Source organism: Echiichthys vipera (genome assembly GCF_963691815.1).
Source record: "Echiichthys vipera genome assembly, chromosome: 4".
Lineage (NCBI taxonomy): Eukaryota > Metazoa > Chordata > Actinopteri > Perciformes > Trachinidae > Echiichthys > Echiichthys vipera.
The window spans coordinates 12,542,109-12,568,377 of NC_139829.1; the positions used below are offsets into that span (position 1 = coordinate 12,542,109).

General features: G+C 40.1%; 2 protein-coding genes across 2 annotated transcripts; one reads left to right on the top strand and one right to left on the bottom strand.

Annotated features, from left to right (window-relative positions):
* Window positions 1-2,786: 2,786 nt before the first annotated feature.
* On the bottom strand, window positions 2,787-11,803 carry erap1b (endoplasmic reticulum aminopeptidase 1b). The gene is made up of 20 exons (XM_083912744.1): window positions 11,790-11,803; window positions 11,351-11,375; window positions 10,012-10,514; window positions 9,790-9,928; window positions 9,467-9,601; window positions 9,118-9,238; window positions 8,693-8,847; window positions 8,367-8,480; window positions 8,062-8,193; window positions 7,654-7,785; window positions 7,234-7,317; window positions 6,780-6,937; window positions 6,341-6,420; window positions 6,032-6,215; window positions 5,672-5,828; window positions 5,100-5,284; window positions 4,809-4,970; window positions 4,434-4,574; window positions 4,119-4,200; window positions 2,787-3,811 (listed from the first exon to the last, which is right to left on the bottom strand). The coding sequence occupies exons 3-20, from the start codon at window positions 10,500-10,502 to the stop codon at window positions 3,641-3,643; spliced, it is 2,823 nt and encodes a 940-aa protein (XP_083768870.1). The 5' UTR covers window positions 10,503-10,514; window positions 11,351-11,375; window positions 11,790-11,803; the 3' UTR covers window positions 2,787-3,640.
* A 1,904-nt stretch (window positions 11,804-13,707) lies between these two features.
* Window positions 13,708-24,556, top strand: naaladl1 (N-acetylated alpha-linked acidic dipeptidase like 1; the record flags this gene model as incomplete). The annotated part of the gene is made up of 19 exons (XM_083911798.1): window positions 13,708-13,907; window positions 14,340-14,512; window positions 14,685-14,806; window positions 16,524-16,643; window positions 18,453-18,645; window positions 18,840-18,933; window positions 19,030-19,128; window positions 19,524-19,609; window positions 19,708-19,827; window positions 19,920-20,005; window positions 20,266-20,329; window positions 20,576-20,643; window positions 20,744-20,835; window positions 21,519-21,612; window positions 22,076-22,157; window positions 22,326-22,499; window positions 22,919-23,006; window positions 23,112-23,204; window positions 24,388-24,556. 19 exons carry the CDS (start codon window positions 13,708-13,710, stop codon window positions 24,554-24,556), a joined length of 2,217 nt encoding a protein of 738 aa, XP_083767924.1.
* Between the last annotated feature and the right edge of the window lie 1,713 nt (window positions 24,557-26,269).

Genomic DNA, 26,269 nt, shown 5'->3' on the forward strand with positions numbered 1-26,269 from the left:
ATAGAAGTACAACTCTAATTGCCCTGCAGTAACCTCATACAGTTTACAGTCTTCTGCAATGGTTGCTGTTATTACGGAAAGATTGGATGATTACATTTGTAACTGTGCACTGTGCTCAGAAATCTGTCAGGTGATCAACCGGAAAAGTAATGTAAAGGGAGGTCGGAGGCATTGGTATCAAGATGTGGTGTAAATTTCATTTTGCATTTCAGGATTTTCAAAGAACAACGAAGCAGGTTGATGGTTGCCTCATAAAGGAATAATTCACCCTCAAAATGGTCACTTGTATATCAATTATTCAGCATGTGTTACCTCAAATTCTTGAAAGAAAAACGCTTGTACCACATGCCTCTATAGCGAACGAAGAATCACTCACAGTGGAGGCACAGGCATATGAGAAAAACTGGATTTGAAAATTGTGAAAATTTGAATAGAATTTTAAAATTTAAAAGATTTGAAAATTTGAAAAATTAAGCAAACAAAGAATTCAAAGTAACACATGATTAGATACACAGATGATTATATTGAAAGAGAAGTCTTCCATTGAGCTATTTGGTCATTTAAAAACCCAGTGGGTTACCTGAAAAATGCTTTGTGACTGTAGCTGTTCTTAGTTCATAAAAAGCAGATGTCTCGGAGATGCATTGTTTTCACAGGACAGCAACCAAATGATATGATAAGGCCAGCAACTACTGACATATTCACTCATACTGTCATTAGCTGACATATAACTTATAGCACACCCTTGAATCAAAAGTAAATCCCTGCCAATGTCATTCAAATCAAACAGAGAGTTGAACAGTTTTATATCAACACCTAAAAAAGTGTGTATAGACACTGAGGTACCACAGTGCAACCACGTTACTGTTAACAAGTTGTAACTGCTTGTACACTGTAACCTAATGTGAGGTGTTTGGCTCTGTGACCAAAGTTTATAACAGGTTGACTGAACTTTCTCCTTTTACCACATGAAGTCCTCAGCATGATGAGTGTGAATCTGTAGCATAGGGGAAAACAACTCTATACATATTCTGAGGTAGTGGATGTTACCACATTTTATATGTTTTAAAGATCGTTCAAGAAAATCAAGTTAACAAAAGAGAGGTCAAAATTCACAACACATGATCCGGGAGAACACTGAACACACTGACCAAGTCTGTCAATACTGACCAAACAAAACATCTCCTAAAATTGCTTTATTTGAGATCGCAGTGAGATTAACTTTGAGAAATTTCCAGAAATTAAGCAGTAAATTCCACTTAACTGGAAGCAGAAGCAGAAAGACAAACTTCAGGCTCTTACCTCCAGTCCAGACGGCTCTCCTCAGGTGTAGGACAGGGAGGGAAAACTCACTGGAGCAGAGAGCATTTTCTATTGTGGGTGCGCTGATGAGGGGGGCGGTGTGTGTGTGTGTGTGTGTGTGTGTGTGTGTGTGTACATGCATTGGAGTGAGTGCAAAGCCCAGTATGTACAGTATATAACCCCTGAAGCACCCTCAGAAATTGAAGCATTCTTTGTTATATCAACAGTGTGTTTAAGTTTGTGCTAAGCGTATACACAAGTGTTATGTGTATTAATATATGTTCATATGTAACGTATGTGTGTGTTTTATCAGTTAGACGGTGTGTTTTATTGGTTTGTGCTAAAGGTCCATCTGAAGAATTTATGGCACCATTAGAAGATTTAAAGTCACAGCTACCACAAGGCCTCAACTGAGAGGTTAGTCACCTGAGAAACAAGCAGGAAGAGCAGTAAAATAAAGTTTTACATAGAGATTCACCAGAAAGAATACAACTACAAAAAACAACAACAATTAGAACATGCAGCAGAGGGAAGAAAGACTACATGACTGTTTCCCAAGGGAAGAGCACCTTTATCTTGTTCCTCTGTGTACTTGAGCAGAGAGTCAATACTTGTGCTCCAGAGTCAAAGAGACAGGTGAAGACACCATGCTTTCATCTTTTATCGACAGCTGCCAAAGAACTTTGTCCTTCCTCCTAAAATTCTGGAAACAAGGCGGCAGAGTTTGAGCCATGTGTACGTGTGAACCCACATGAGTTTGTTTGAATGCACATGCTAACAATTAGCTTAGTTAAGGTTAAACCATGAATTCAGCCTGAAGTTGAGCATTGAACTAACATTTCATTTAACTGATTGTGTCAACTTGGATCAAGTATAAAGGGCAGCGGTTTAATATTGCACTTGCAAAAAAGTGAGACAGAGATCAGGAAAAAAATGTCAGAGGTTAGATATCGTGAGTTTTAGACCCCGGTATGAATCATGCAATCCCCACAATTCAACTCAACACCCATGTCTTACAAACTCTACCCAAAGGTCCTTTTCAAATACTTGGCAGAGCTCCTCAAGAGCAACAAGGTTCATTATGCAACTGTAGGCTACTCCCCATAACAAGTAAACTGATGCCAATGCTTAAAAATTGGTGGTTTTGTTTCAAAGACAAATGCTCCTTGAATTAATCAGCCGCCTGCTTTGCTTTTCTTACTGTGCCAGTGCTTGTTTGTGTGACTGCATAGCAACACAGCTTAACCAAATGATTGTAAAATGACCCCACAAACCTGGAAACTTAATCTTTACTGCTGGCAAAGTGTTCAACCTGCTGATCAGACAAGTGAAATGGTACAAAGGTTACCTTCATATAACGCCCAAGATGCAACGTCTGTCAATATTAATGAGATAAAACAATAATAGAATATGAGAATAGAACCACAAATTAACTCAAAGGAATTTTATTGATCAAATATTAATTTCAGTCAGCTGGGATCGGCTCCAGCCCCCCCGCGACCCCAATAGGGACAAGCGGTTGAAGATGGATAGATGAATAAAATATTCAATTCAGCCAACACATATTGTCCTCACAAATTCACAGAATTGTTATGAATCCTGTCCTACAGAACATTTTACAGTAGCATAAAAATAAGACATGCACTGTTGTTTTTTTAACAACACATTCCTAATTTAAGTTCTTTTCTCATCTAAGAGAATTTTAATAAAGTGCTACCAAGAAGAACCAGTGGTGTCAGTTAACATATTAATATTCTCAATATTGAGAAAACTGTATCTGATCTGATCTTACAGCAGTGTGTTCTTAACATATTTAAGTCAAAAATCTAACAAGTGTATTAGGGTAACTTTCTCTTTCTGGCTTCTTTCTCTACAGGGAATATCCAATATTTATTACTTTTTTTGTTTTTCATGTTGGGGAGAAGGAGTGGTTTGGTACCTAAATATCGGAGAAAAAAATAAATCTCTCATGCGCAGTACAGTTATTTTGTACAACATTTACTATGTACAACACCGTACAATATTTATTCTTGTTGCTTTCTGCAGTGACAATGCAGCACAAATTAATTTAACTTCACAAATGGAGAGAAACTCAAGAAACACTGCTCACCCACCCTCACTTAATAAAAAACGCACACACACCCAACAAACATACAGACAGTCTGCTCTGATCACAGATGTTCAGTTGTCATGACTCTTGCAGAGCGCTTTTTTCAAACTGAAGTTACCTCTTCCAACCATTATCATATGGACTCTTCTGTGTTGCATCCACACCTCTTGTCGTTTCTGCCTTTAGCTACATATTTGTCCAATCTAAACTTTCTTGGTTCCACTGGATCTATAAATCTTGATGCACGTCCCTGTGGTTGCGTTTGTCCAGCCAGGCCTGCAGCAGGGAAAGGTTGGTGTCCATCCAGCGGATGTTATCCTCGATGGTCTCGTAGGTCTGCCGGATACATCTCATCTCTGAGCCCGACTCCTCAGTCAGAGAGCCAAAGAAGCTTCTCACCTGAGCATATACAGGGAAGGTAAACTTAAATACATGTCCGTCTAACCTTTAGGCCGCCACTGCCCAATTACAAAGAGACAAATTAAGAGGAACATACTTTATATAGTCTTGTGTCTGAATATTTCTTTTGAATTAGGAACACAGAGTAAAAAGGAAAAAATGTGGGATATGGGCCTAGGATTGCGGATCAATAATGAGATAAATTTAAAATAAAAAATCCACATTCTTTGGGCAACAGCACACACTTTCTAAAGACAAACATACGTAAGTTCTGGAAGCCCAAAAGAATGGACACAGCCTTCCTTACCTCATCTAACATCTCCCTGGTGGAATACTGGTTGGTCACCCCCGTCACCATGTATGATACAGTGTGAGAGCCCAAGTCAAATCTACAGCATCGAATCAAACAGAGACAAAGTTCAGAATACACAACCTTCATATACAAAACAAGCATGCTAAGGCTCTACAGGTTTGAGCCACAGTGTCAATACAGCAAGTTATTTTAACTTTAGTTTTATTCAAGAAGGACTTTAATAACATGAAAAATTCTTGCATTACACATAGTAGCAACAATTTTGTCCAAAAAAAACCCCCATAGTATATGTCTAATAGGCGTACTGACTTCTTGATCAGGGTGTGCCAGTTGGCCCGGAGGAAGTCCCAAGCCAGTTTGTAGCCACGGGGGTTCTTGCTGACAGAGACGATCACGTCAGGGAGGTCCTGAGTCTTCATTACTGCACCGTGGAGGCTCTGCTCCATCATCCTGCAGACAGAAAGAACAGGCAGAGTGAAAAAGAGGAGGAAACAGGAGGCGAGAGGATAATGGAGTGGCATAGAGAAGGGCAGAAAGGAGGGAGTTAGAGAGAGTATGAAATTAAAAAAGGCAAACTAAACGTCGCAGAAGTGTGATGTACAAGCTGCAACCTCTGGGGCTGAAAGATGAAGCCAGTGACAAAAACTGCACTTCCTCAAATGGCCACTAGGGGCTGGTCCTCACCACTTCAGCTTGTCCTGCAGTGGACTGACGGCCATTGCAGTCTTCATACGGCTCTTTACGGACATTTGCATTGAACTGCGGTACTTTTCAAACAGGAAGTCCCACCCCTCTGGTGTTCGAGCTCCAATCACAAACACAGCCATGGTGATGTCAACAGGGAGGCTAAAAACAGGGAAAGCTTCCAGTTCAGTAACAGTTACATTAAAACAATTGATTTCTACATCACTTATTATTTTGAAAGCTCAGCTCAGAATGCAGGCAGTATTTTTGTGCTATTTCATGACCCCTGACCTCATGGTGCCGTCAGAGTCCCTCCACTTGTTAAAAAACTGGGTGGCTTTCCTCACACATGGAGCGTAGTTCCTGACGCAGCCAAACAGAAGCAGGTAGCTCCTCAGCACTCGCTCAGACACTGATCCAGAGTCAGTCCACTCCTGACGCTCAATCAGTCCCCGGAACAGATCCACAATGTAATCCTGAGAGACACATGATATGAATCAATCTATTTTTAATTATGATTATTCAATTCTGACATTTATGAATCAAAAATATGACTTCAGCCTTGATGTTTCTTTTAGGTGGGCTTTTTATTTTTTAGGTAGCTAAAATACATTAAGCCGCTGCCCTTGTCTACAGCAGCACACTGCTAGCTTCCGGGCCTTTCCTCCTGCCTGCTTCTCCAAACTGCTGACCCCCTTCCATTTTAGGTCACACACCGACTATCGTTAAGTACCTCATACAACCCCACATTTAAGCTGCTTCCACTTTAAGACAGACTGGTGGGCAAGATTTTTATGAATTTTATCAACATACATGGAATATTGTCTGTTTTGTGACATGCAATCAATGCTGCCTTCGCCAACCTTCATCTGATTCTCCAGAGCAGCCATGTCTCTCTTCTCCATCAGTTTGTAGAGAGGTACGAGCTCTCCAAAGCCCTGAGTCACAGCCATGATCTCAGTCTCTCTGGACAGGTACAGAGACAGCTCCAGAGCCGTGTCCAGCCTCACCTTCTCTGTACTGTAACACACATGACAGGCTCTAAATCAACACCAGACATACAATTTTAGGTCATTTTAAATATTAAAAATGTATTGTATTTGGTTTAATGAATATCTTGGGAATTAAAATTGAACTTGGAGCCAACTGTATTTCTTCACTTAAACTAGTCATTGTGTGACATAGGATAAACATCACCGTTATTATCCGATCTTTACACAGACCTGACCAGCTGGAAGACGTTGTGGATGAGGCTGGCGCGGTCGTTGCTGCTCAGGGCTGTGTGATTGTGTTGCAGCAGTTTGATAATGGAGTTCCACCCCTCGCCTGCGTAGTGGACCATGTAGTAGCCGCTCATATCCACATTGAACTTTACCCAGTCTACCTCCTCCGGCAGGTACAGGACATCTGCATGAAGGAGGAGGAAAGACTAAGCTCTAAAGTGAAGAGGCGTTCTACAATTAAGCTTTTATGAACAATATGTGGATAAAGGATATAAGAATCCGAATCATCACACTGAGCAACACACTCACCAGTCTTTGTCTTCAGCAGGAAGCGGTGGATGGTGTTGGAGGCACTGGTCATGTAGGTCAGTGGGATCAGCCACAAGAATCTAACAATACACAAAGAGCATCATTAAATAATACAACAAATAAATAACTACAACATGTAAATACAATGTAACAAATACTAAAACTATACAGTCAGTGAGGATGACACACTTTTCACTGCATGCTTCAAATGTTGCTACACTATTACATCCCAAAAGAAGCTATTTTGCTGATGTATCATTTTTGGCAAAAAATGGATGGATTTCTGCATCTAAGCTGCTTCAACAGTTTGTACAGTATTTGAAAATGTATTCATTTGTCCCAATCTGGTGGCAGTATAGACAAAGACACTGTGGCTTTAAATATACTTCGAATGCAGGAAGAGAGTCTGCCATAACACTTGATTAATGTGACATTATACCCTTCAGTGAGGGAGTGGTCGTCTGTCTTCAGGTAACGCCCCTGACTGAGCCTGACCTCCCGACCTCTGACCTCCACAGTGATCAGTGGGAAGCCCTCCTGCAGCGTCCAGGTGTCCATGATGGCCTTGACATCCAGCTCATCACCAGAGTACCATTTCTGCGTATGCACACACATTTAGATACACACGAGTGACAGAGCTACATGACAGTACCATAGAAACATTTGGGAAATAAAGAAATACTGAATTTGTGTAGTCAGTAGTTGCAAAGAATCATGTATGTAAATAAAAAAAACACAATACAAAATATCAGCTGGAAAGCATAAAAATTACATGCATGATATTCCACTTTGATCAATTATGCTTGTGATCTTAGTATTATTATAAATAATCAAGTCTGTTTGCTCAGTCAAAGTGCTGTGTTGAACCTGGTTGTTACAAAGGGTGGACTTACAGAAGCTCCAGACTGGTGGTTGCGCTTGGTGCAGAATTCTTTGTGTTTCATTCGGCCTTCGTCCAAATCGTCTGTGTTGCAGATCTGATCGAGACCCACAAAACTTAAGCAGAGAATCCAAACAGTGCCAACAATGGCAGACACATTCAGCATACACTCTTAAAAAACTCCCAAATCTACAACTGTACTACTGATACTTCAGGGTCACATGAGCAGGAGAATTAAATATGGAAAATCTGTCCCCCAAAAAAGATTTGTATGGTGAGCTGAACAGTAATGTGAACATAAAACTTAACAAAACCTGCTCTGTGTGTACACTGGGCTTTTACTATGAGAGGCTTATTTTAAGCTCTAAATGTGACGTTGTGGTGTATCCTGCCCTCTAACCACTTACCCATACACTCACATACACACACTCACATTAGTTAAGCTCTCCCAAAGGTGACTGTTGACAGTGTTTTGGTAGCTGTAGCGCTTGAGGTATCGGATGATGCCAATCTCAAAGGCTTCAGGAGTCAGGAAGTCCCGCAGCATATTCAGAATACATGCCCCCTTAAAAAATAAAGAATAAACAGCTCGCTGAAAATGTACAATCCAAATACTTCCTGTTTTGTGATTAAGTATTTTTAGAAGTCATTTGACCTGTATTTTATGTTTTGTTTCGACTTCACAGTTAAGGTTAATGGGCAAATGATGCTGTACAGAAATTACTAGCACACTTTTTGATTAGTCTACTTTTAACCAAGTGCCCAGATAATTGTTCACACAGTTCCACTATCCAAGTGCATCAACGCCAAACGGTTGGTCCACTGACAGAATGAGGCTGACCTTGTCATATGAAACGTCGTCGAACATCTCCTGGATCTGTGTGGGGTTTTCCACAGGGGTGGAGACTGGGTGGGAGGAGCTGAGGGAGTCTACCTCCATGGCCTCAAAACATTTCCCTAAGAAGAAGTCATCCTAGGAGAAAGAAAGAGGAGGAAGAAAATGTGGGAGAGTACAGATAAGAGAAAAATATACTGTACTGTATGGCAGAAAGGCAAATTAGAGGATCATCTTGAAATGCATGCTCTGACTGCTCATTCACATGGTCCAATTAGGAAACGAGTCCGTTCCCTTTACTCGGTTCTTACCACTTGCAGCTCTGGGTAGGTGATGTCAAGAGAAATAAACTCCATGAACTTGGCAAAACCCTCGTTGAGCCACAGGTCATTCCACCACTCCATCGTCACCAGGTTCCCAAACCACTGCACAGGAAGAAGAACGTGTAAAAACAGATTTGCGTACAAGAACAGGATTTTCATACAAATGCATCGTTTAGTTTAGATCTATACTGTGCATGCTGACATATTGCCTTAGCTTGTAGCACGAGACGGCAGCTTTCAGCTTCAATCGTCTCCTCTTAAAAAAAGAGATGAAAATGACTTTTCTTGTTTTTTTTCAAAACAGATGCAGCTACCTGGTGTGCGAGCTCATGGGCGATGACCTTTGTGATGCCCAGTTTGTCTGAAGCTGAGGACTTGTCAGGGTCAAAGAGGAGGCCCGTCTCTCTGTAGGTGGTTAGCCCCCAGTTCTCCATCGCACCAGACTGGAAGTCAGGGATAGCAGCCAGGTCTGTAAGGAACAACAACAATCACGTAAGCTACATATGGTATATTCACGTCACTTGCTCCTGGACTCATGCCATATTAGACACTCTACCCAGTGAGCTACCAGGGCACCAAATTTATGCTGATTCTACCCTATGGAAATTTCTTTCTTAAACTGAGGCCCGTGAAAATTCAAAGTCTAAACCTTCATTTATACAAAGTAAATACCACATAACTAGAAATATTGCTACTCCAGTTGCTAAATAACATGGTAATAAGATATATTTCCACTGACCCTGTTTGGGAAGCGGGTAAGGAATATCGAAGTAGTCATCATAGAAGTCCAACAGCCTGACGGCAGCATCCAGCGCAAAGGCTGTCTGGTTGATCTTCTCGGGTACAGCGTAGACTGAAATCTGATGGGAGTTATGGAAAAGAACAAACTCTTCAATACTAATGTTACAGCAATTACTTTAAGTATTAACGATGGATGTATGGTTGCTACATGATAGTTTAAATATATACTGTACTGTTGAACTCTCTAAAATACTGTAAATTTAAAAAGTTACAAATATTTTTACATAAACAATTTCTGATTTAGATCAGTAAACGATAGCATGGCCGGTGTCTGTTGTCCTCCTCACCTTGACACCATGTCGCGTTGTCTTGCTCACAGACAGGAAGTCAGACACTATGTAGGCCACCAGGTAAGTGCTCATTTTTACAGAGGGGTCAAAGTGGTCCTCAAGCAAACCACCCGGCAACTCCACAGTTTTTACCTGAGAAACACAGGTGTGTAGTGATAGAAATGGAGAAAAGAAAGGAGAGGTTAACAGAGTTGACAGTGAATTAAAAATCACAATAGCTCTTTACTCTGTAGTGTGTTTCATTAGATGAAGGCAACACTCAATTTTGTCAACCATTTCTTATTTGGAATAATTCTTGATATTTCTGCGTTCCTGTGTACCATGGGCATGTTGGATATGGTCATGTGGCGTGGCTCTCGTATAATCCGTATGGTGTAGACTGCTTTGAATGCAGGCTCATCAAAACAGGGGAAGGCTCCACGAGCAAAGGTGGCTTCAAACTGTGTGGATGCCATAACCCTAATAATGTAAATAAATACTAGTAAAATAAGAGTTATACTGTGACAAACATAAGATGCTGTATTAGTTATTTATGCTCTTACCGAACTTCCCCACTGCTGGTGCGGTAGCTGCTCTTGTAGAAACCATGAAAGCTGTCAGAAAGGTTGGCAGCAAACTCCAGCTGAACTTCGTACCTCCTACCTTTGGTCAGCACTGATTCTGACAGCAGGGCGAGCTGATGGAAACGAGGATACTCCAACACCTGGAGAGGCCTCACACCCTCAGGTGCAAAAAGCCACACATTGGATATCTGCAACTGCTTTGCATGGAGGACAATAGTGCTGGTGTCTTTGAGCACGTCCAGCTGGATCCGAACGACTCCAGTGAAGTCGAGGGTGGTCAGGTTGGGATGGATGGTCATGTCATAGTGGATGGGGAAGATGGTTTTAGGAAGTCTCATGCGGTCCCAGGGGAATGGCTGACCGTTGGTGGCTATGGGGGCATTCTTGGCTTGGCCTTGGTTTGGTAGCTGTGCTCCTGATGAGGGAGGAAAGGAAACTAACAGCAGCAGCAGGAGAGGTGCTGCTAACATGGTGATGATCACCTGTACAAATATCATACAAATGCATGGTTATGTTCAGGGATACCTTTTTACTTTACTTGTTACTTTGTGTAATTTCAAATTGTATTTAAAAGGTCCCATATTGTAAAAAAGCAATATACCATTATCTTTTGTTATCATTATTATAAAGCAGGTCAAGAGGCTATATTTACTGTGAATGTATAAAAATGCTCAATCCACTGAGAAATGCAAACTATGCGTTTAAACAAACTGTCAGGATTTCTGTACGGTTGCGATGTCACAACATACTATAGGTTGAAAGTGCTGCTACAGTGCCATTACAGTCATTCGCCGACTGCAGTGATGATGGAGAAATGCAGAGAGTGGAGATGTTAAAGACTCAGAAATCCTGACCAATCAGAGCAGACAGGGCTTTTTTGGAGGGGGGCTTGAAGAGACAGGCGCTAAAATGGAGGTTTCAGACTAAGGGTGACTACAGGTATATTCAGACATACACTATGAGTAAAATAACGTTAGCTTGTTTCACATTTAAGCATGTAAACATATTACAGTACAGTAGTACAGTTAATAGCCATTGAAAGATTTAGCGTCACATTCTTAACATGTATGTGGGACTTTTCTAAAAAAAAAACATCAGTGAAAAATGCATAGTATTGCTAGCAAACACTGTGATACGCACTAACACAAGTGAGGCGGAAGTGCAACACTTTCGATTTTAACACAAAGTTCCATTCATTTATGGTCACGTATTTCTACCGGGTTAAAAACTCTTATTCCACCAATACTGAGGCGTTATATCGTATTTTACATTACATTGTTAACATTAATCATATGTGTAATGTAGCGTGGCAACTCACCGTGTTGTCTTGCACACGCAGCAATCTTTAAGGACACAAAAATTCAAGAGTGAAAGTGAAACAGCTGGAGGATTTGCATGCTGGGACAAACTGGAGGAAACGTGTCAGTTGAGGTCATGCATGGTCATGGATCTGCAGCTTTTATGTGGAGAGTGCAATTTAATGATGCTTTTAAAAAAATATATGTATATATAGATCTATATATATATATATATAGATATATATATATATATATATATATATATAGATCTATATATCAGGACACATCTTCGTGCCTGCTGCTTCTACAGACAGCCAAGGAAGCATGAGTTGGAATTTATGCCAAATATCAACACATTTTCCAAAGTAACATTACAGATTCATTCCATCATGGTTACAAAAGGTTGCCAAAACAACCACGAGCTATACATTACAGTAGGAAGTAGAAGGAAACACCTACTGTGAACAGGAAGTTCCGTGTTGTTATGGTCTGCAATGATACATTTCGCCACTAGAATGCGCCATTGCTTTGATAAAGGGCCATATGATCTGTTTTCCGTTGGCTTCCTGTAGTTGTGTGTCTGATGATGGTCTACTCTAAATCACTGGTTTTGAAACTGGTACAAGCTCTTTCTGGTGGTACGCGAAGGATTCTCCAAAATCTTTAAAAAAAAAAAAAAAAAAGGAAACATTAATTGCTAAATTATTATAATTCTAAGAAAATACTTAAATTTCTAAGATCTGTGAAATGTAATTTAAAATAAATTTAGCATTTCCTGTCATATTTTCGTTTCGATATCAGCCTGACACGTAGCCACATTCATGAGTTAGAAGCTAAGCTGTGATGGCAAGATAGTAAGCAGAGGTAAAATGATTGGTTTGAAAAAACCGACATATCAGTTCTTATGGGGAGTTTACCTATGTTCACCGGGTCTTATGTTCCCTACAACATGGCTGTGGCTGAAGACAGTCAACAATAAATTTTCTGATTAGGTATAAACCTTTCTGTCCGTAGCTGAATAGTGTAGTCCTACGCTACTGTATTTTAACATTGGTCTTAGTGGTGATACTTGAGAGAACCTGATATTTTTTGAGCTGGTACGTCATGTACAAAGTTTTAGAACCACTGGTCTAAATAATACGAATACATTTTATGGAACAACCTGAAATTAATTGAAACTAGCTAAATCAAACCATTGCCCTTTTCCATCTGTCCACCAGACTTCCCTCTTTTCTCCATCCCCTGATTGCCACACCCATACACCTGCCCACACTTTACTTTTCCTGTCGCTGCTCAAGGCCTTCCCCAGCCACCTGCATCTCATTCACTCATCAGCAACACTACATCTCTACCAGTTCACCTCTTTTTGTTCTTTGGCAGATAAAGTTGCAGTGTGGTTTTATGTGACTGACCTGCTAAATGTCCCCTACCTGCTTGTTATCTGTCACTCCCACTACCATTTTGGACTCTTTCACATCAAATCAAATCAAACTTTATTCATAGAGCACATTTTAAACAACCAATGGTCGACCAAAGTGCTGTACAGTTCAGTAAACAATACAATTAGAATACAAAATACACAAAAAATACAGTAGACGGGTATCATGCTCAGCCTAAATTAAAAGCCAGTACACTCATTTATACAGTAATTCACTGAACTGCACAAGTATGCTTGTTTCCTCTTTCCTCTTGTTTCTCTTTTAAGAAATATATTTTAATGCACACAGTTCACAATAATTGTACAGCAAGACGAATGTGAGTTCGGTGGTTAATTAAATTGGGGAAACATAACAACATAGCATTGTCTAACTGGTCTAATTGATAATTATCATCACAGATTAGTCTTTAGACTGTGGTAAATGTGTGCAACTTTGTGCAATTATCTTTCAATTATCACTATTGTGGTACCAAGAGTTTATTTTTCTCACTTTAGAAATGAGGATTTAATGTTTTAAACAATATGAGACACTGCTAAATATCACCTCAAATATGTATATACATAGCACATGTACGCATGCACACACACACACACACACACACACACACACACACACACACACACACACACACACACACACACACACACACACACACACACACACACACACACACAGGGATAAAGTCCATGCCATCTGTAAACATTAATGAGTAAACTTTACAATGAGCATGTCTCCTTCTTATGGGAGGTCACTTCAGCAGCTGCACTGGTATCGCAGTGATCATTTGGGAGTCAGATGCAAGGATTTCCCCTTACATAAGACTGGATTCATAAACAACACATTCTTGACCTTTAGAGAAAGCTCACTGTCTGGTATAAGATTCAGATCCAAAGCGAAGGAGAACTATTTTGTTTGAAGGCTTGAATCCAAGGAGGAGAATGATAAAGCAGTTGCTGATTGGGATTCTTTGTGGTGCTGCCGTACTGACCGCAGGTATCCTAATCGGCCACTACGGTATTACTAAGAGCAGCAGCTCGGAGCCGTCCTGGGTGAAGGATGTTGCGAAGGATGTGGACGAGAGCCTTATTGACAAGTTCTTGTCTGAGGTGGACACCATCCAGATTCAGGAAAACCTCCGGTGAGTTGGTGAATGGTCAAATTTAGATTCAAAATCAATTATTCTTTTCATTGTGTTTATTTATTCAAGTGCTAAAAAATTGAATTGGATAGAATAAGTAAAAAAAAAGGGAAACGAGATGGATTATAAAGAAATTTCAACATATATTCAGTATTGTATTTAGTTGTGTTTAAGTGTCTCAGTGTAAAAACTGAAGGATCCACGTTCTTATGCAGTCGTGGGATTCATTTAGCATCATGAAGTTTTTCTTCTATACAGTACCATATATTCCTTAAGGATTCTTAAAAAAATGCATGTCACTTGATCTCTCTGTGGTTTCCCCAAGGTAACACTTTACATTCCTTATAGCCCTGTAAGGTTTTAAACAGTGAATTATCCAAAACATTACAGAAACCATTACAAGCCTTTCTCTATCCTTGTCTTCCTCCACAGGGAGTTGACCAAAGTGCCTCATATGGCCACCACAGCTGGAGACGAGCAGACAGTGCAGTTTATGCTAAAGAGATGGCAGGACTCTGAAACCGGTCTGGACCAGGCCTGGAGAGAGGAATATATGGTTTATCTGTCCTTCCCAGACCCCAAGAAGCCCAACAAGGTCACTGTAGGTGAGTCAACAGGTTGTTTAAGAAAGTTCAGGGATGAAGGGGCATTCACTCAGGTAGTGGGGTCTAGTGAATTCATGGAAACTGTCCAAATGACACATTATAAGATGGTGTATGATTTACTGCAGTGAGAGCTGGCACTAGCAGAGCAGTCACCATGAGTTGTTCATTTCAGTGAGCACGTCTGATACTGTGCTATACACTGCAAGAAAAAAGGAGAAGAGTTATACTTCGGACCAAAATGATCCTGAGGTGGTTCAGCCATACGCTGCATACTCCCCTGCCGGACACGCAAAGGTAAAAGCATTTTCAAAATTCATACGTTATTCCTACGACAGTCCAGAAACATTAGTTAACATGAACAAATCTCTCCAAACAAAATCGAAAAAACTAGATTGAGAAAACTCAAATTTGTGATGCCGTCAAGTATATAGAGTGGAGCTGTTAATTACATTAGGTCCTGATGAGCAGATGGCACCTTGTAAGGCAGCCTTGTGTACGAATGTGTGTGTGAATGGGTGAATGTGGGAAGTAGTGTAAAAGGTGCCTTAAGTGGTCGAAGACTAAAAAGGCACTGTATGAATACAATTCCATTTACCATTTTCTGTTTCAGAACTGCAATACTACAATAGAATAAAGCTCATTTGGGTATTAAAGTAAGTTTTAGACTTACCTTTTCACTGTTTTCTGGCTTTGAGAGAGGGCAGCTCATGTTCACAAATATGAACTGAAATTTCTTAGGCTAAAGATTGAGGTGGTGTTCCCCTTTAAAGAAATCTTAAAGATCCCTGATCCTTTAGTAGTCTAAAGCGGATAAGGCAGCGCTGACTTGACCAGGCACATCAGCCTGTAATATACACATCGTGAAAATTCCTATAACCTGCCATTTTACTTTCAAGCAAATTCAAGGAAAGCAAATCTAATTTACCCATAGAAATAACCTTGTCCAAAGGATGATTTCCCCCCTTTGGGTCATGTATTTTTTAGAAAAAAACAAAAGGAGGCCTTTTAACAAGAACAAGTTTACAACCTGTGTCTTGGAAACCAAATTTGTAGCACTTAGCAAAACTAATGAGTACAATATAATACAATATAGACTAGTCACAGAAGAAGCATCCAGCATTATTCCATGGATACAGTATTAGGTGAGCAGATGAGTGGACAGATGAAACCACAGATAGTCAGTGTTTATGTGACTTTTGCTTCAAATGAGGCATACATCATTTAAAGGAAGTAACTCACTGACACTATAAAAGATCACATGATAGTCACAGCACAAGCTCATCTGCTATAACCTTTGAGGCCTCTTTCTTGACAAATAAGTAACATTTATCCTGCTTTAAACAATGGTCAAGTGGTGGTGCAACAAAATATATCTGGAGCTTAGGGGAAAGTTTTGTTTAGTTTTAGCTTTTACAGCATGAAAACCTTAAAAAAGGTTAAAGTGGAAAAAGCAGAATAATAATTTGGAATGTTTTTTTTTAGCTGTTAGACCAGGAAGATATGACTGGTGGATAAATGATGCCACAAAATGGCATTCCCATCATCCAGAAGGCTAGAACCCTTTGTTTGTCTTATCAAGTACAGATAATGTTACACTTGATGTATATTGGGTTTATAAAACAACAAGAGCCCATCTGTTAAGAATCACACATCATGGTTAAACTGTAATCTGTTTATCCAGGGAGGAGGAGGGCATAATAATGTAATCAAAGAGGAAGCAATCATAACTTATATCATAAAGTATTTTATAAGTCAGCACTTTACTTAAAATATATATAACAGCAAAAGAGTTTAGTGCTATGATTAACATGGTGCTGCATGATGTTTTAGATTTATGAGGATTAGGATTTATGAGAAGATTTGGGGAATTTGTATGTATAAAGTATTTCTTACAGACTAATATTGCCATGTCTATGTGTAATTTATCTTCCCTGTGCTATGAGGAACTGAACTTGTGTCATGAAACGATCATCTAATCCTGGCCAATTGTTGATTTTTCCAATGGTTTTAGGGGAAACTGGTGTACGCCAATCAGGGGAAGCCAAGTGACTACGAGCTGTTGAGTGAGAAAGTGGACCTTAGAGGAACCATCGCTATCACCAGATATGGCGGGGCAGGAAGAGCTGCTAAAGTGAGTGACTTATTATCCTTTTTGTGTGTGGTTATGTTTTATAAAGCTGTCCAGGAGAAATAAAACATTTGAGGTGACACTTACATGATTGTAAGCTTTGAGTGCTTTGGCAAGTCAATACAGTCAACACCTCTAATCTTCAAATTACACATTTTATTGAGATACTAAAGGGTGTGGAGCATAGACTGTATAAAAAAATGGACGTAACCTCTCCGCCAGGGCCCCTTCTCTCAACCTGATCCAATCGTACTCGCCTCTGGGAGCCCCAAACTTGTCAGACTTTGACTCTTCCCCAATTCTCTAACCAAGAAAGGGCATTGATGTGATGTTGGGGGGAGGGAGATACGGCTGTCTTGCTGACATTTACAGGATTAGCCATATTAGCTCACATTAGCTCCGACACCCGGGAGCTAGGCTAAGAGAACACGTTACTAGATAAACGGGAGCCAGTGTTGAGATTTTTTCCGGGACCGGGAGGGAATGAGAGTAATTTTTTTTAATTTTGTAACGAGAACGGGATTTTTTAGAAGTTAGAGACTGATGCGGCACTCCGTTTGTCCAGTGGAGATTACACCGGCTCCGGGAGTAAAGTGCAGGCAGCATTTATGATATATGTTTTAAACCGATTTTCAACACAGTACCATGCTCATAGACTGTAAAACACCGACCCTCACGGCCCGAATCTTCCCGGTGCTCCAGATTAGCATCTAGTGTAATTTCTATCGATCTAGCCATCGATAGAAGGCTGTAATGCAAGTCATGGTGCAAGTGCGGCCATTTAATTAGCATAACAGAGCTAACGTTAACACAGTGTGTTCCTAACCCATCTTTTTGTACAGTTGAGCAAAGAGCAAACCATGTTGTCACTTATGGTAACACATCCACACAGGTTGAGATGACGGAGTTAGCAGCTTATCCTGACAATCAGCGTCCGAGGTGAAGTGAGGGACAGCGGCTAGCTGTCACTCAAGAGGCCGCTCCCCTAATTATTCATGAACTTTAACCTCCAATAACATAAAACCTAGCCTGGTACAAAAAAATTCACCCCCCTCAGTGTTGTCATGGAGATATGACCTAAACATACAGACTAGAATGTTCTTTTATACCAGGCTTTAAACAGGTTTATTAAGCTGTGAAAAAGGTCTATTTAACTCTATTGTGCAAACTACTCCTCGTGGACACTCGGAGAACTGCAGTTTTGGGCACTTCCGTATTGGATCAACCTGGAAGTTGCTGTGGTGGGGGCTTGGTGTGGACGACATATTGACAGTCTTACCACTTTAAACAAAAGTAGCCCTACAGGTTTCTTCACAGCAATGAGAACTAAACAGCTGAAAGAGAAAACATGTTTTTGTTTTGTTTTTTACATTGCATACTTTATTGTGCTGCATAATAGGCCTGGAAATTCAGAAAATGTGTCCATTATGTGAGCAAGATTCAAAATGAGTTTCTATAAAGCGGGAAATTAAAGGCTCACATGAAACCTACACTTCTCTGTATTATTATTATTATTATTATGAAATCATGCTAATAAAATGGTTTATTCTAAACAAACGTATACAACCAGTTGTGAATCTTGTTTCTTAATAAATCATTTGTTATTGAAATAGAGGTTAAAAAATCCTTAATACTGACCCTTTGACTCTTTATAGTGCACAAAATAACAAATTACCACCAAGTCATTATGATGTCTAAATTATGTTCTACCTAATTTAAGATTCAGATTTTGAAATTATTGGAAAGTGTAAATCAACAAATGATGTCAATAAAATCCAGCTGTTCATCAAATGCCATGTGTGTCTCATCCAGGCCATCAATGCAGCCCCTTACGGAGTCATTGGTGTGCTTGTCTACACAGACCCTTCGGACATCAACGACGGTCTCATGTCAGACATCAATGAGACGTATCCTCACTCCTGGTACATGCCGCCCTCTGGTGTGGAGAGAGGTTCCTTCAACAGTCGCTATGGAGACTTGCTCACACCATACCTGGCTGCCAAAGGTAACCAGTAATTCTTCTTTTTTATTGTGTCTACTACTTCACTTAAGCTTTAACACAGTCTGATGAGGAGCTTTTACAACAGCTATACACAGCTTCAAGCATAAATATACAGTTAATGTCAGGAATTTTTAATAATTTTTGTTTTAATATTTAACTATTCTATAAATTCCCCACAATTGTGAATTCTTTTGCAGATGAAACCTATAGAATTCCAGTCGAGAACATCACAGGGCTCCCTCCCATTCCAATTCAACCAATCGGGTTTGAGGACGCCTACATGCTAATTTGGTTTGTGACGAGACAAATCTGCTTGTGTTGTTTTTTGAAATAAAGTGCTGGTTGGTTATGAGCTAACTCTAACTTGTTTTTCATTGGTCATTTCAGTGAGCTCGGTGGAGAAGCATCTCCATGGCAGGGAGGATTCAACTGTACCTACAACTTTGGCGGTCCGGGGTTCAAAAATACATCTCATTTCAATGACAGGTAGTCAACTGCAAGATAAATTCAGGCATTAGTTGCATTTAAGTAGCTGATACAGGAGCACTTTTGCTGTGCAATGCATTTGCTTCAATTATAAAGTCAACAGCATCAAACCTTTCATTTTTACTTAATTCTGTATCTGTTAAGGCTTATTTATCTTGTTTTCAAACCTTATGTTAAAGCTGTATCCTTGTCTCACACCTTTGAATTTCTGCCCACATCTACAATTTATTTAAGCAATTCAAATAAATAATATGATAATGAAGTAAAATAAAGCCTTAATGTTTCACTAAAGGGAAATTAAAGTGTAGAGTGATTAAAACCATTTAATCTCCGTGGGACATATTTATCACTATTTTTTGTTGCTTCATACTTCTGAATTTGAACCTCTTTTCCAGTGATGTGAAACTGGACATCTTCAACTATGAAAAGGTGAAGAACTCCTCCAATGTGATGGGAGTTATCAGAGGGAGTGTCGAGCCAGGTGAGACTAGAGACCAAGTCTAAATCAGCCATTCTCTATCATCTGTTTTCAGCTTGTAATTCCTCTGCTCTGTGTTTGTACTCTGCGTGTGTCAATAGACAGGTATGTGATCTATGGGAATCACAGGGACAGTTGGGTTCATGGTGCCATCGACCCGAGCAGCGGGACGTCAGTCATGCTGGAATTGACAAGAGTGCTGGGCAAGATGGTCAAACAAGGTGAGTGTGAGTGAGTGTCAAAGCTGAATGAATGACTAATTGCCTTGTTTAGGACCGGATGAAGAGTTAACTTCTGTTCCTCTCTGTGGCAGGCAAATGGAGGCCTCGCAGGTCCATTATCTTTGGAAGCTGGGGAGCGGAGGAGTTTGGCCTTATTGGGTCCGCAGAATACACAGAGGTTGTTTGCAATTAATCTGCAAGATTAGACATAAAACCAAACGATATATAAATGTAATTCTATTGGTTTTTTTGTTTTTTTTTAAAGCAAGACTGTGTACATTTTGAAGGCAGAAATAAGTCTTTCATTACAAATGAAAAGATGAATTCATAAGCAAAAAAACAAACAAAAACACTCAATTGAACACACTTTAAGTAGGCCTATATCATTTAAACTTACATGTGGTGTCAGATATGACCTTGATCTTGTTTTTTCTCCAGCAATACTTCACCAAGCTCAGTGAACGAACTGTTGCTTACATAAATGTGGATATAGCTGTTTTTGGTAAGAAGCTACTGCTGCACTACTATAAAAATATTACATGCCTTGTAGTCAAAATTTACAATTTTGTTCGATTAATGCTTTCAGACGTTTGTAGAAATGTTGTTGTGAATTATTTGGTGGTACAAATAATTCCTACAATGGCTGCAACTGCATGTTGTGTTCTGAGACTGCAAATACTGTGCTTTGGAAATGTACAAGTTCGAAGTAATGCTAATCCAGAACACTCATTCATCTTCCACTCCTAAGCCAACGCCACTCTCAGGGCTTCTGGGATGCCATCACTACAGAACGTCATCTTCAAAGCCGCAAAACAGGTGAGCTCACTTCTGTCAGTTCAGGTGTTTCCCTCCAGCATTTTAACTTGAACAGAAAGGAAAAAGGAACATGTCACATGAAAATGTGGTCATTCTCCAGGTCGATGCACCTGGACTGGACTCCACATCTGTGTATGACAACTGGATCAAATATGCCAACAGGACAAGCCCGGAGCATGATGTCATTCCCAAGTAATTGAGCTATAGTTACACTTTCCTAATTTCCCCACATTTTGCACTGCATCCTCGGAGAAGGTTATCAAGGTTTTGTTTCTTTTTCCAAATCCTCCTCTTGGTTTGAAAGTTGGCAAAAGTATTTAAGGAAGGTATTTGGCCCATTGTGGATCTAGACCAAGAAGCCTCATCCATAAACTGACGGGAGGTTTTGGCTTGGGGTCAGACATTTGAAACAAATAGGGTTAGCTGGTTAACTGTTAACCCGAGTGATTGATAAATGTGAGCCCACCTCAACTGTTCAATGTTCTTCAGCAGAGAGCCTAATTAGAGGTAATCAAGCCTTTGATTGGCGAACAAAGGAATTATTTGACTGCATGTGTGCATCAAACTGTTTGCAACTAAAAAAAAGGAGCATGTGTTATTCAGTTTTAATTATGTGGTCATGACAGTTTGAATTATTTAATATTCCGTACCTCGTTAGATAATCCCACATAGTTTTTGTCTTTTTAAAGATTCGACAAATACACTGAAATTGTGGAATTGTGTCTCCTATACAGTATGTAGTTTATTATCTGTCTCGTGAGATGCATCATAACCATGTTCATGTTCATATGTGTTCTCACAATTCTTAGGTTAGTCATGCACTCAATAAAAGATGTAATAATAAAAGTTCTTGTTTTCTTGCTGTCCTTTGACAGGATGGGATACCTGTCAGGAGCAGGGAGTGATTATGCTGCCTTTGTCCATTACCTTGGAATCACTTCCATGGACATTTCATACACATACGACAGGGTATGAAAGATTTGCTGCCTTTGACTCACTCACATAGTATTTTGTCTGATGACAATGTGAGTGCTGCATGTAGGATGTAAAATCCTTCTATGGTTCTGTTGAATTTTTCCAGCTAAGGCAGCAGGAACAAGCCAACAAATCTCTTCAATCTGCAGTGCTGTGGCCATAAATGAAAGCCTTGTTTTTTTATTTTCTGCTGTCATTTATTTATCCTTTCATTGGGTCCAAGACACATTCCACCTCCTCGCCAAATGGTACTTTCTCTTTTTTTATTTTTTGCCCTTTGCTATCTTGCTGCACAGTTAACTTGTAAGCTGTGTCATCTTACTTCTTGTTTGAAGCAGGCTGTCACCTAAGAGGAAAACAGATGATGTGCACATGTTTGAGGAGAAGTCAGAATTGGATCACATTTAGTCAGTTATGTTATGGAACTCCTATCACATAGATATTTTTCTTTTTACAGAGTAAAACAAACGCTCGGATTTATCCTGCATACCACACAGCATACGACACCTTTGACTACGCTTCAAAGTTCATTGATCCCGGTGAGCACTGATGTCTCTCATGTTAGCTAGTTGGATTATGTTGAAATGTACATCTTTTACAGCCAGTTTCGGTTCAATCTTCTACAAATTTGACAGCTGAAAAGACAAAACATTTCCCAAGAATTTCTCTTGTGTCTAACATCTCATTCTACCACTTCCTCCTCTCAGGGTTCGTCAGTCACCAGGCCATAGCCAGGACAGCAGGAAACGTCCTGATTCGACTGGCTGACAGCCTGGTGTTGCCATTAAACTGCAGTGACTATGCTGAGATTCTGGAGGACTACCTCGAAACAGCAGTGACCCTGTATCAGCCTGAACTGCAAGAAAGGAATATCTCCATGGGTAAGCACAGGACAGTTAGTTGCAGTACACAACACACACAAATAGAAATATTATGCAGGTAATTGAATATCATCTGGGATTTATGTTACAGTATGTAAAGACAAGGTTGTGTTACAAATGGGGCTGTAAATGTTTTTATGGTTTGACCAAGGCAGCTGGAATAATTACTGCATTACATCTAATTGTTGGACCTAAAATCGACAATGCCTCTGACTGGAACCTGCAATAACCGAACATACTCTCTGTAGCAGGAAAAACCTGAAGACAGATACGTGCTTAAAACACTGTCTTCGGACTGCACTTAAAAACAGAACAAACAACAGAAGCTGCATCTGTATGCCCTACCAGCAGTCACAGAGGATTAGAGACAGTGAAATCTTTTCGGGGAGGCTACACAGCTGATCTGTGTCTTGTTTCAGAACCACTAAAACGTGCAGTGGCCAGCATTCGCAGTGCGGCTACCCATTTGGACCAGGTGATTCACAGTTCAGACCTGGCAAATGAAACGTAAGAGTCCAAACATACACACTTATATTGTTATCTCCTTTGTCATCAACATAGAAATTGATGCCAGTTAACCCCCCCTCTCTCTCTCCGTCCCTCTTCTATTAGACCACTGAAGGTCAGAAGGATCAACGACCAGCTCATGCTGCTGGACCGAGCTTTCTTGGACCCTCTGGCCTTCCCAGATAAGTATGCGTACAGGTAAGATGATGATGATTTGTCTCCAGGGCGTACATGTTGGTTTCTTGGGTAGTGTGCAAAATATAAAGAAAATGTCATGCGTATTTTGCTGTGTGCACTGTACCTGACGGCCACAAGTTATACGTCATAAAAAGACAGTAGGGAGGAGGAATGAGGGCCTAGTAAAGACTCACTACTCCTTTTTGATTACCCTGGTAATAGCCACTGTTTTATGTAAAATCTTCTGACTCAAGAAGGTTTATAAATAGTGCTTCTGCAGGACTGGTATATAGCCTAAAAATCCTTTTAAAAAAAAGCACAATTAACAACTGTACCAAATGTCTTTTTGGGGCTGCAACATATAACCATTAAAACTTACATAGTGACAGACGGACACACAATGATAAAAAGACAACAAGACATCATGTTTGGCTTTAAATAAATACGAAAATACGGAATTCTGGATGGAAATATGGAGTCAAGCTAGGAAATTGTAAATACGACCTTTTTTACCAAATTAGCAACAAGGCTCTAAGGATGTTTGTAGAGGTCTAGAATTAAATATCTTGTTGGACAGAGGTCAAACATTCATGTTCCCCAAATTATGTAGGTGTCTCAAACTGATTCTGTAAAGGGCCGCTGTGGCTGCTGGTTTCTATTCCAACCAAGCAAGAACACACCTGATCCAACAAATCCAACTGTGTGAAGGCGATTCAGTTGGTTGAATAAGTCTAGTCAGGTGTGTTCTTGCTTGGTTGGAGTAAAAACCTGCAGCCACAGCGGCCCTTTACTGGATCAGTTTGAGACACCTGATTGACTTTGGTGATTAAGTCTTTTCCCTTTAGCACCACCAGCAGGTTGACATTTGTGGTTACAAGTTAAATGTCCCAACAACTGTAGATCTACTTTACGTTAGCATGCATATCTACATTTATGAGCATGCTGTGTCTCAAGAAAGCGTGACGCAGCCGCTAGCACGGTTGATTCTTGTTGCAAAGAATTATGCAAAGCATTCATTCTATACAGTCCAATCCCTTTTATTTATTACACATGCTGCATTGTTGAGGGTCCCCAGAGCTCTTTTCTGTCTCTCTTCCTCACTTTGACTCCATCTTACCCTTCTCTCCTCCTGCCATGTTCAAGATAATGACAAATGATCTGCGTCATTGTCATGTGACTCTTTATTTCCCTTTATCTCCCCCAGGCATGTTATCTGGGCCTCAAGTAGTGCTGGCAAGCCAACTTTTCCAGGTCTGGCTGATGCCTATGCCAACGCTGAGTCATCAGGACAGTGGGACAAAGTGCACTACCACCTGTCAGTCCTGAGCCAGGCCATCGAGGGCGCTGCCCACACACTGGTTGATGTCATATAGATGCAGAGAAGGGAGGAGGAAGGAACTGCACTCTCTCAGAGATTTAAAAAAAAAAATGGAACCTGGAATACGGACCTGCAGCCAATCAACACTGATCAGTTGGACAATGGGCTGGATGGGGGAGGATTTAGTAATCAATGAAAAAAGATCATCGCCAAACAGTAACATGAATGATGTCTTCTTCTCTTCTTATATCTTTTTTTTCCAAGATGTGAGACACCATTGTGACATATAACTAAGGTACATCAGAAGATAAATATATATATTCCTTAATTATGTCTTCTATCTTTGTTAAAATGATAAGAACATTTAAATATGACAGTTCTTTTTTATTAAAGTACTCCATTCAAGATGAACTACTGTGAAGATTTTTAAGTGTACACCAACTAAAATTTGCTTACACAAAAAAGTACCTTGGAGAGTACTCTTTAGTACTCTGTAGTCTTTTCGACTGCAACAATAAGTACAATAAGAACAATGATGAAGAAAGGGAAAACAGAATTGAGACAGGGCACACTAATGACATGGAAGACACATAAATATCCACTTTATTAAAGCAAAATACACTACATTATTTTATATTGCCATGTGCCACAGCAGAATATTTCCAGAAATATTTTCTGTTCTTATAGCAAAGATCTCATATTTTCATAATTAACATTTTGGGGTCTTGACAATCACAGGAGCAAGAATGAGTCACAATCAATGAGGGATGATGACATGCTAATAATTCAGACATTTACATCATCTATGTGTGCCAACACTATTTTATCTGACAGGAGCAGTTAACAGTCATACCCCTGAGTCACCAAACTGCCAGACAGAGGCAGCAGAGACGCTATAGCAGAATGATGCAGAAATTTACTGGGTTTATGATCCAGAAGTCAATGCATCAAGACCATGACTGACAGAAGGATACACTTTAAGTTAGAAAGACTGGTGCAAACATTTGTCAGCTCATATCATCACTTTGGTGTCTACATTTCCACACTAATGTGAGATGACTATCTGAATTCCAAAAAAGCTCAATTATCTATGCGGAAACTGCAAAAACTGCTAATTTTGCACTGACTTACTGCACCTCAGTAAAAACCTGCATATAGCCTGCAATCTGGACGTGGCGCCACAGTACTGGCTTCTGCCACCAGGGGTCAGATGCTGCTTTAAAAACTATCCTATGGGCCAAATCAGGATGCCAGATTACAAAAGCTGAGTGACAGTATGCTACAAACCCTGTCAAGCAGCCACCTGGAAAGGTAAAGCTAACATTACTGTTGTCAAGCCTAGATAAAAGGCATATGTAGTGAAGAAGTGTATAGAAAGGGAGAAAAGGGCTATGAAGAGAGAGAGAAGGGAAATAAAAAGAAGTGTGAATAGCTGTTCTTTTTCTACTTTACTTTCTTGCCTGTTCAGGCGCTCCTGTAAACACAGGTCTCCCAGGGACTTCTGGTTTGATCCATCCCCCTTCCCTCTGGTTAAAGTTTACAGTGTTAGTCACACCCATCTGAGCCCTTAAAGGCACTGTGCAAACACAACTTAGTAGCACTGGTGTTTAATAAATAATGTGTTTGTGTGGGTTGGTGGTGAGAGGTGGGCGGTGTATTATTAAATTACAAACACTGCACACAAAGGTGGGTCAAATTAAGTTAAATGTGATTTAGCAGCATTGTGAGCTTTAAAATGTGCATTTAAAGCAACACAAGGCACCTAATA

What these genes read in the sequence shown, in the direction of transcription:
- erap1b (XM_083912744.1), bottom strand. Translation starts at nt 10,502, where the DNA reads ATGTTAGCAGCACCTCTCCTGCTGCTGCTGTTAGTTTCCTTTCCTCCC. An exon ending in GACCACTCCCTCACTGAAGG is followed by an intron (nt 6,421 to 6,779) that starts GTATAATGTCAC and finishes GTGTATTGTTAG; the next exon opens with ATTCTTGTGGCTGATCCCAC. An exon ending in CTGCAGGACAAGCTGAAGTG is followed by an intron (nt 4,575 to 4,808) that starts GTGAGGACCAGC and finishes TTCTGTCTGCAG; the next exon opens with GATGATGGAGCAGAGCCTCC.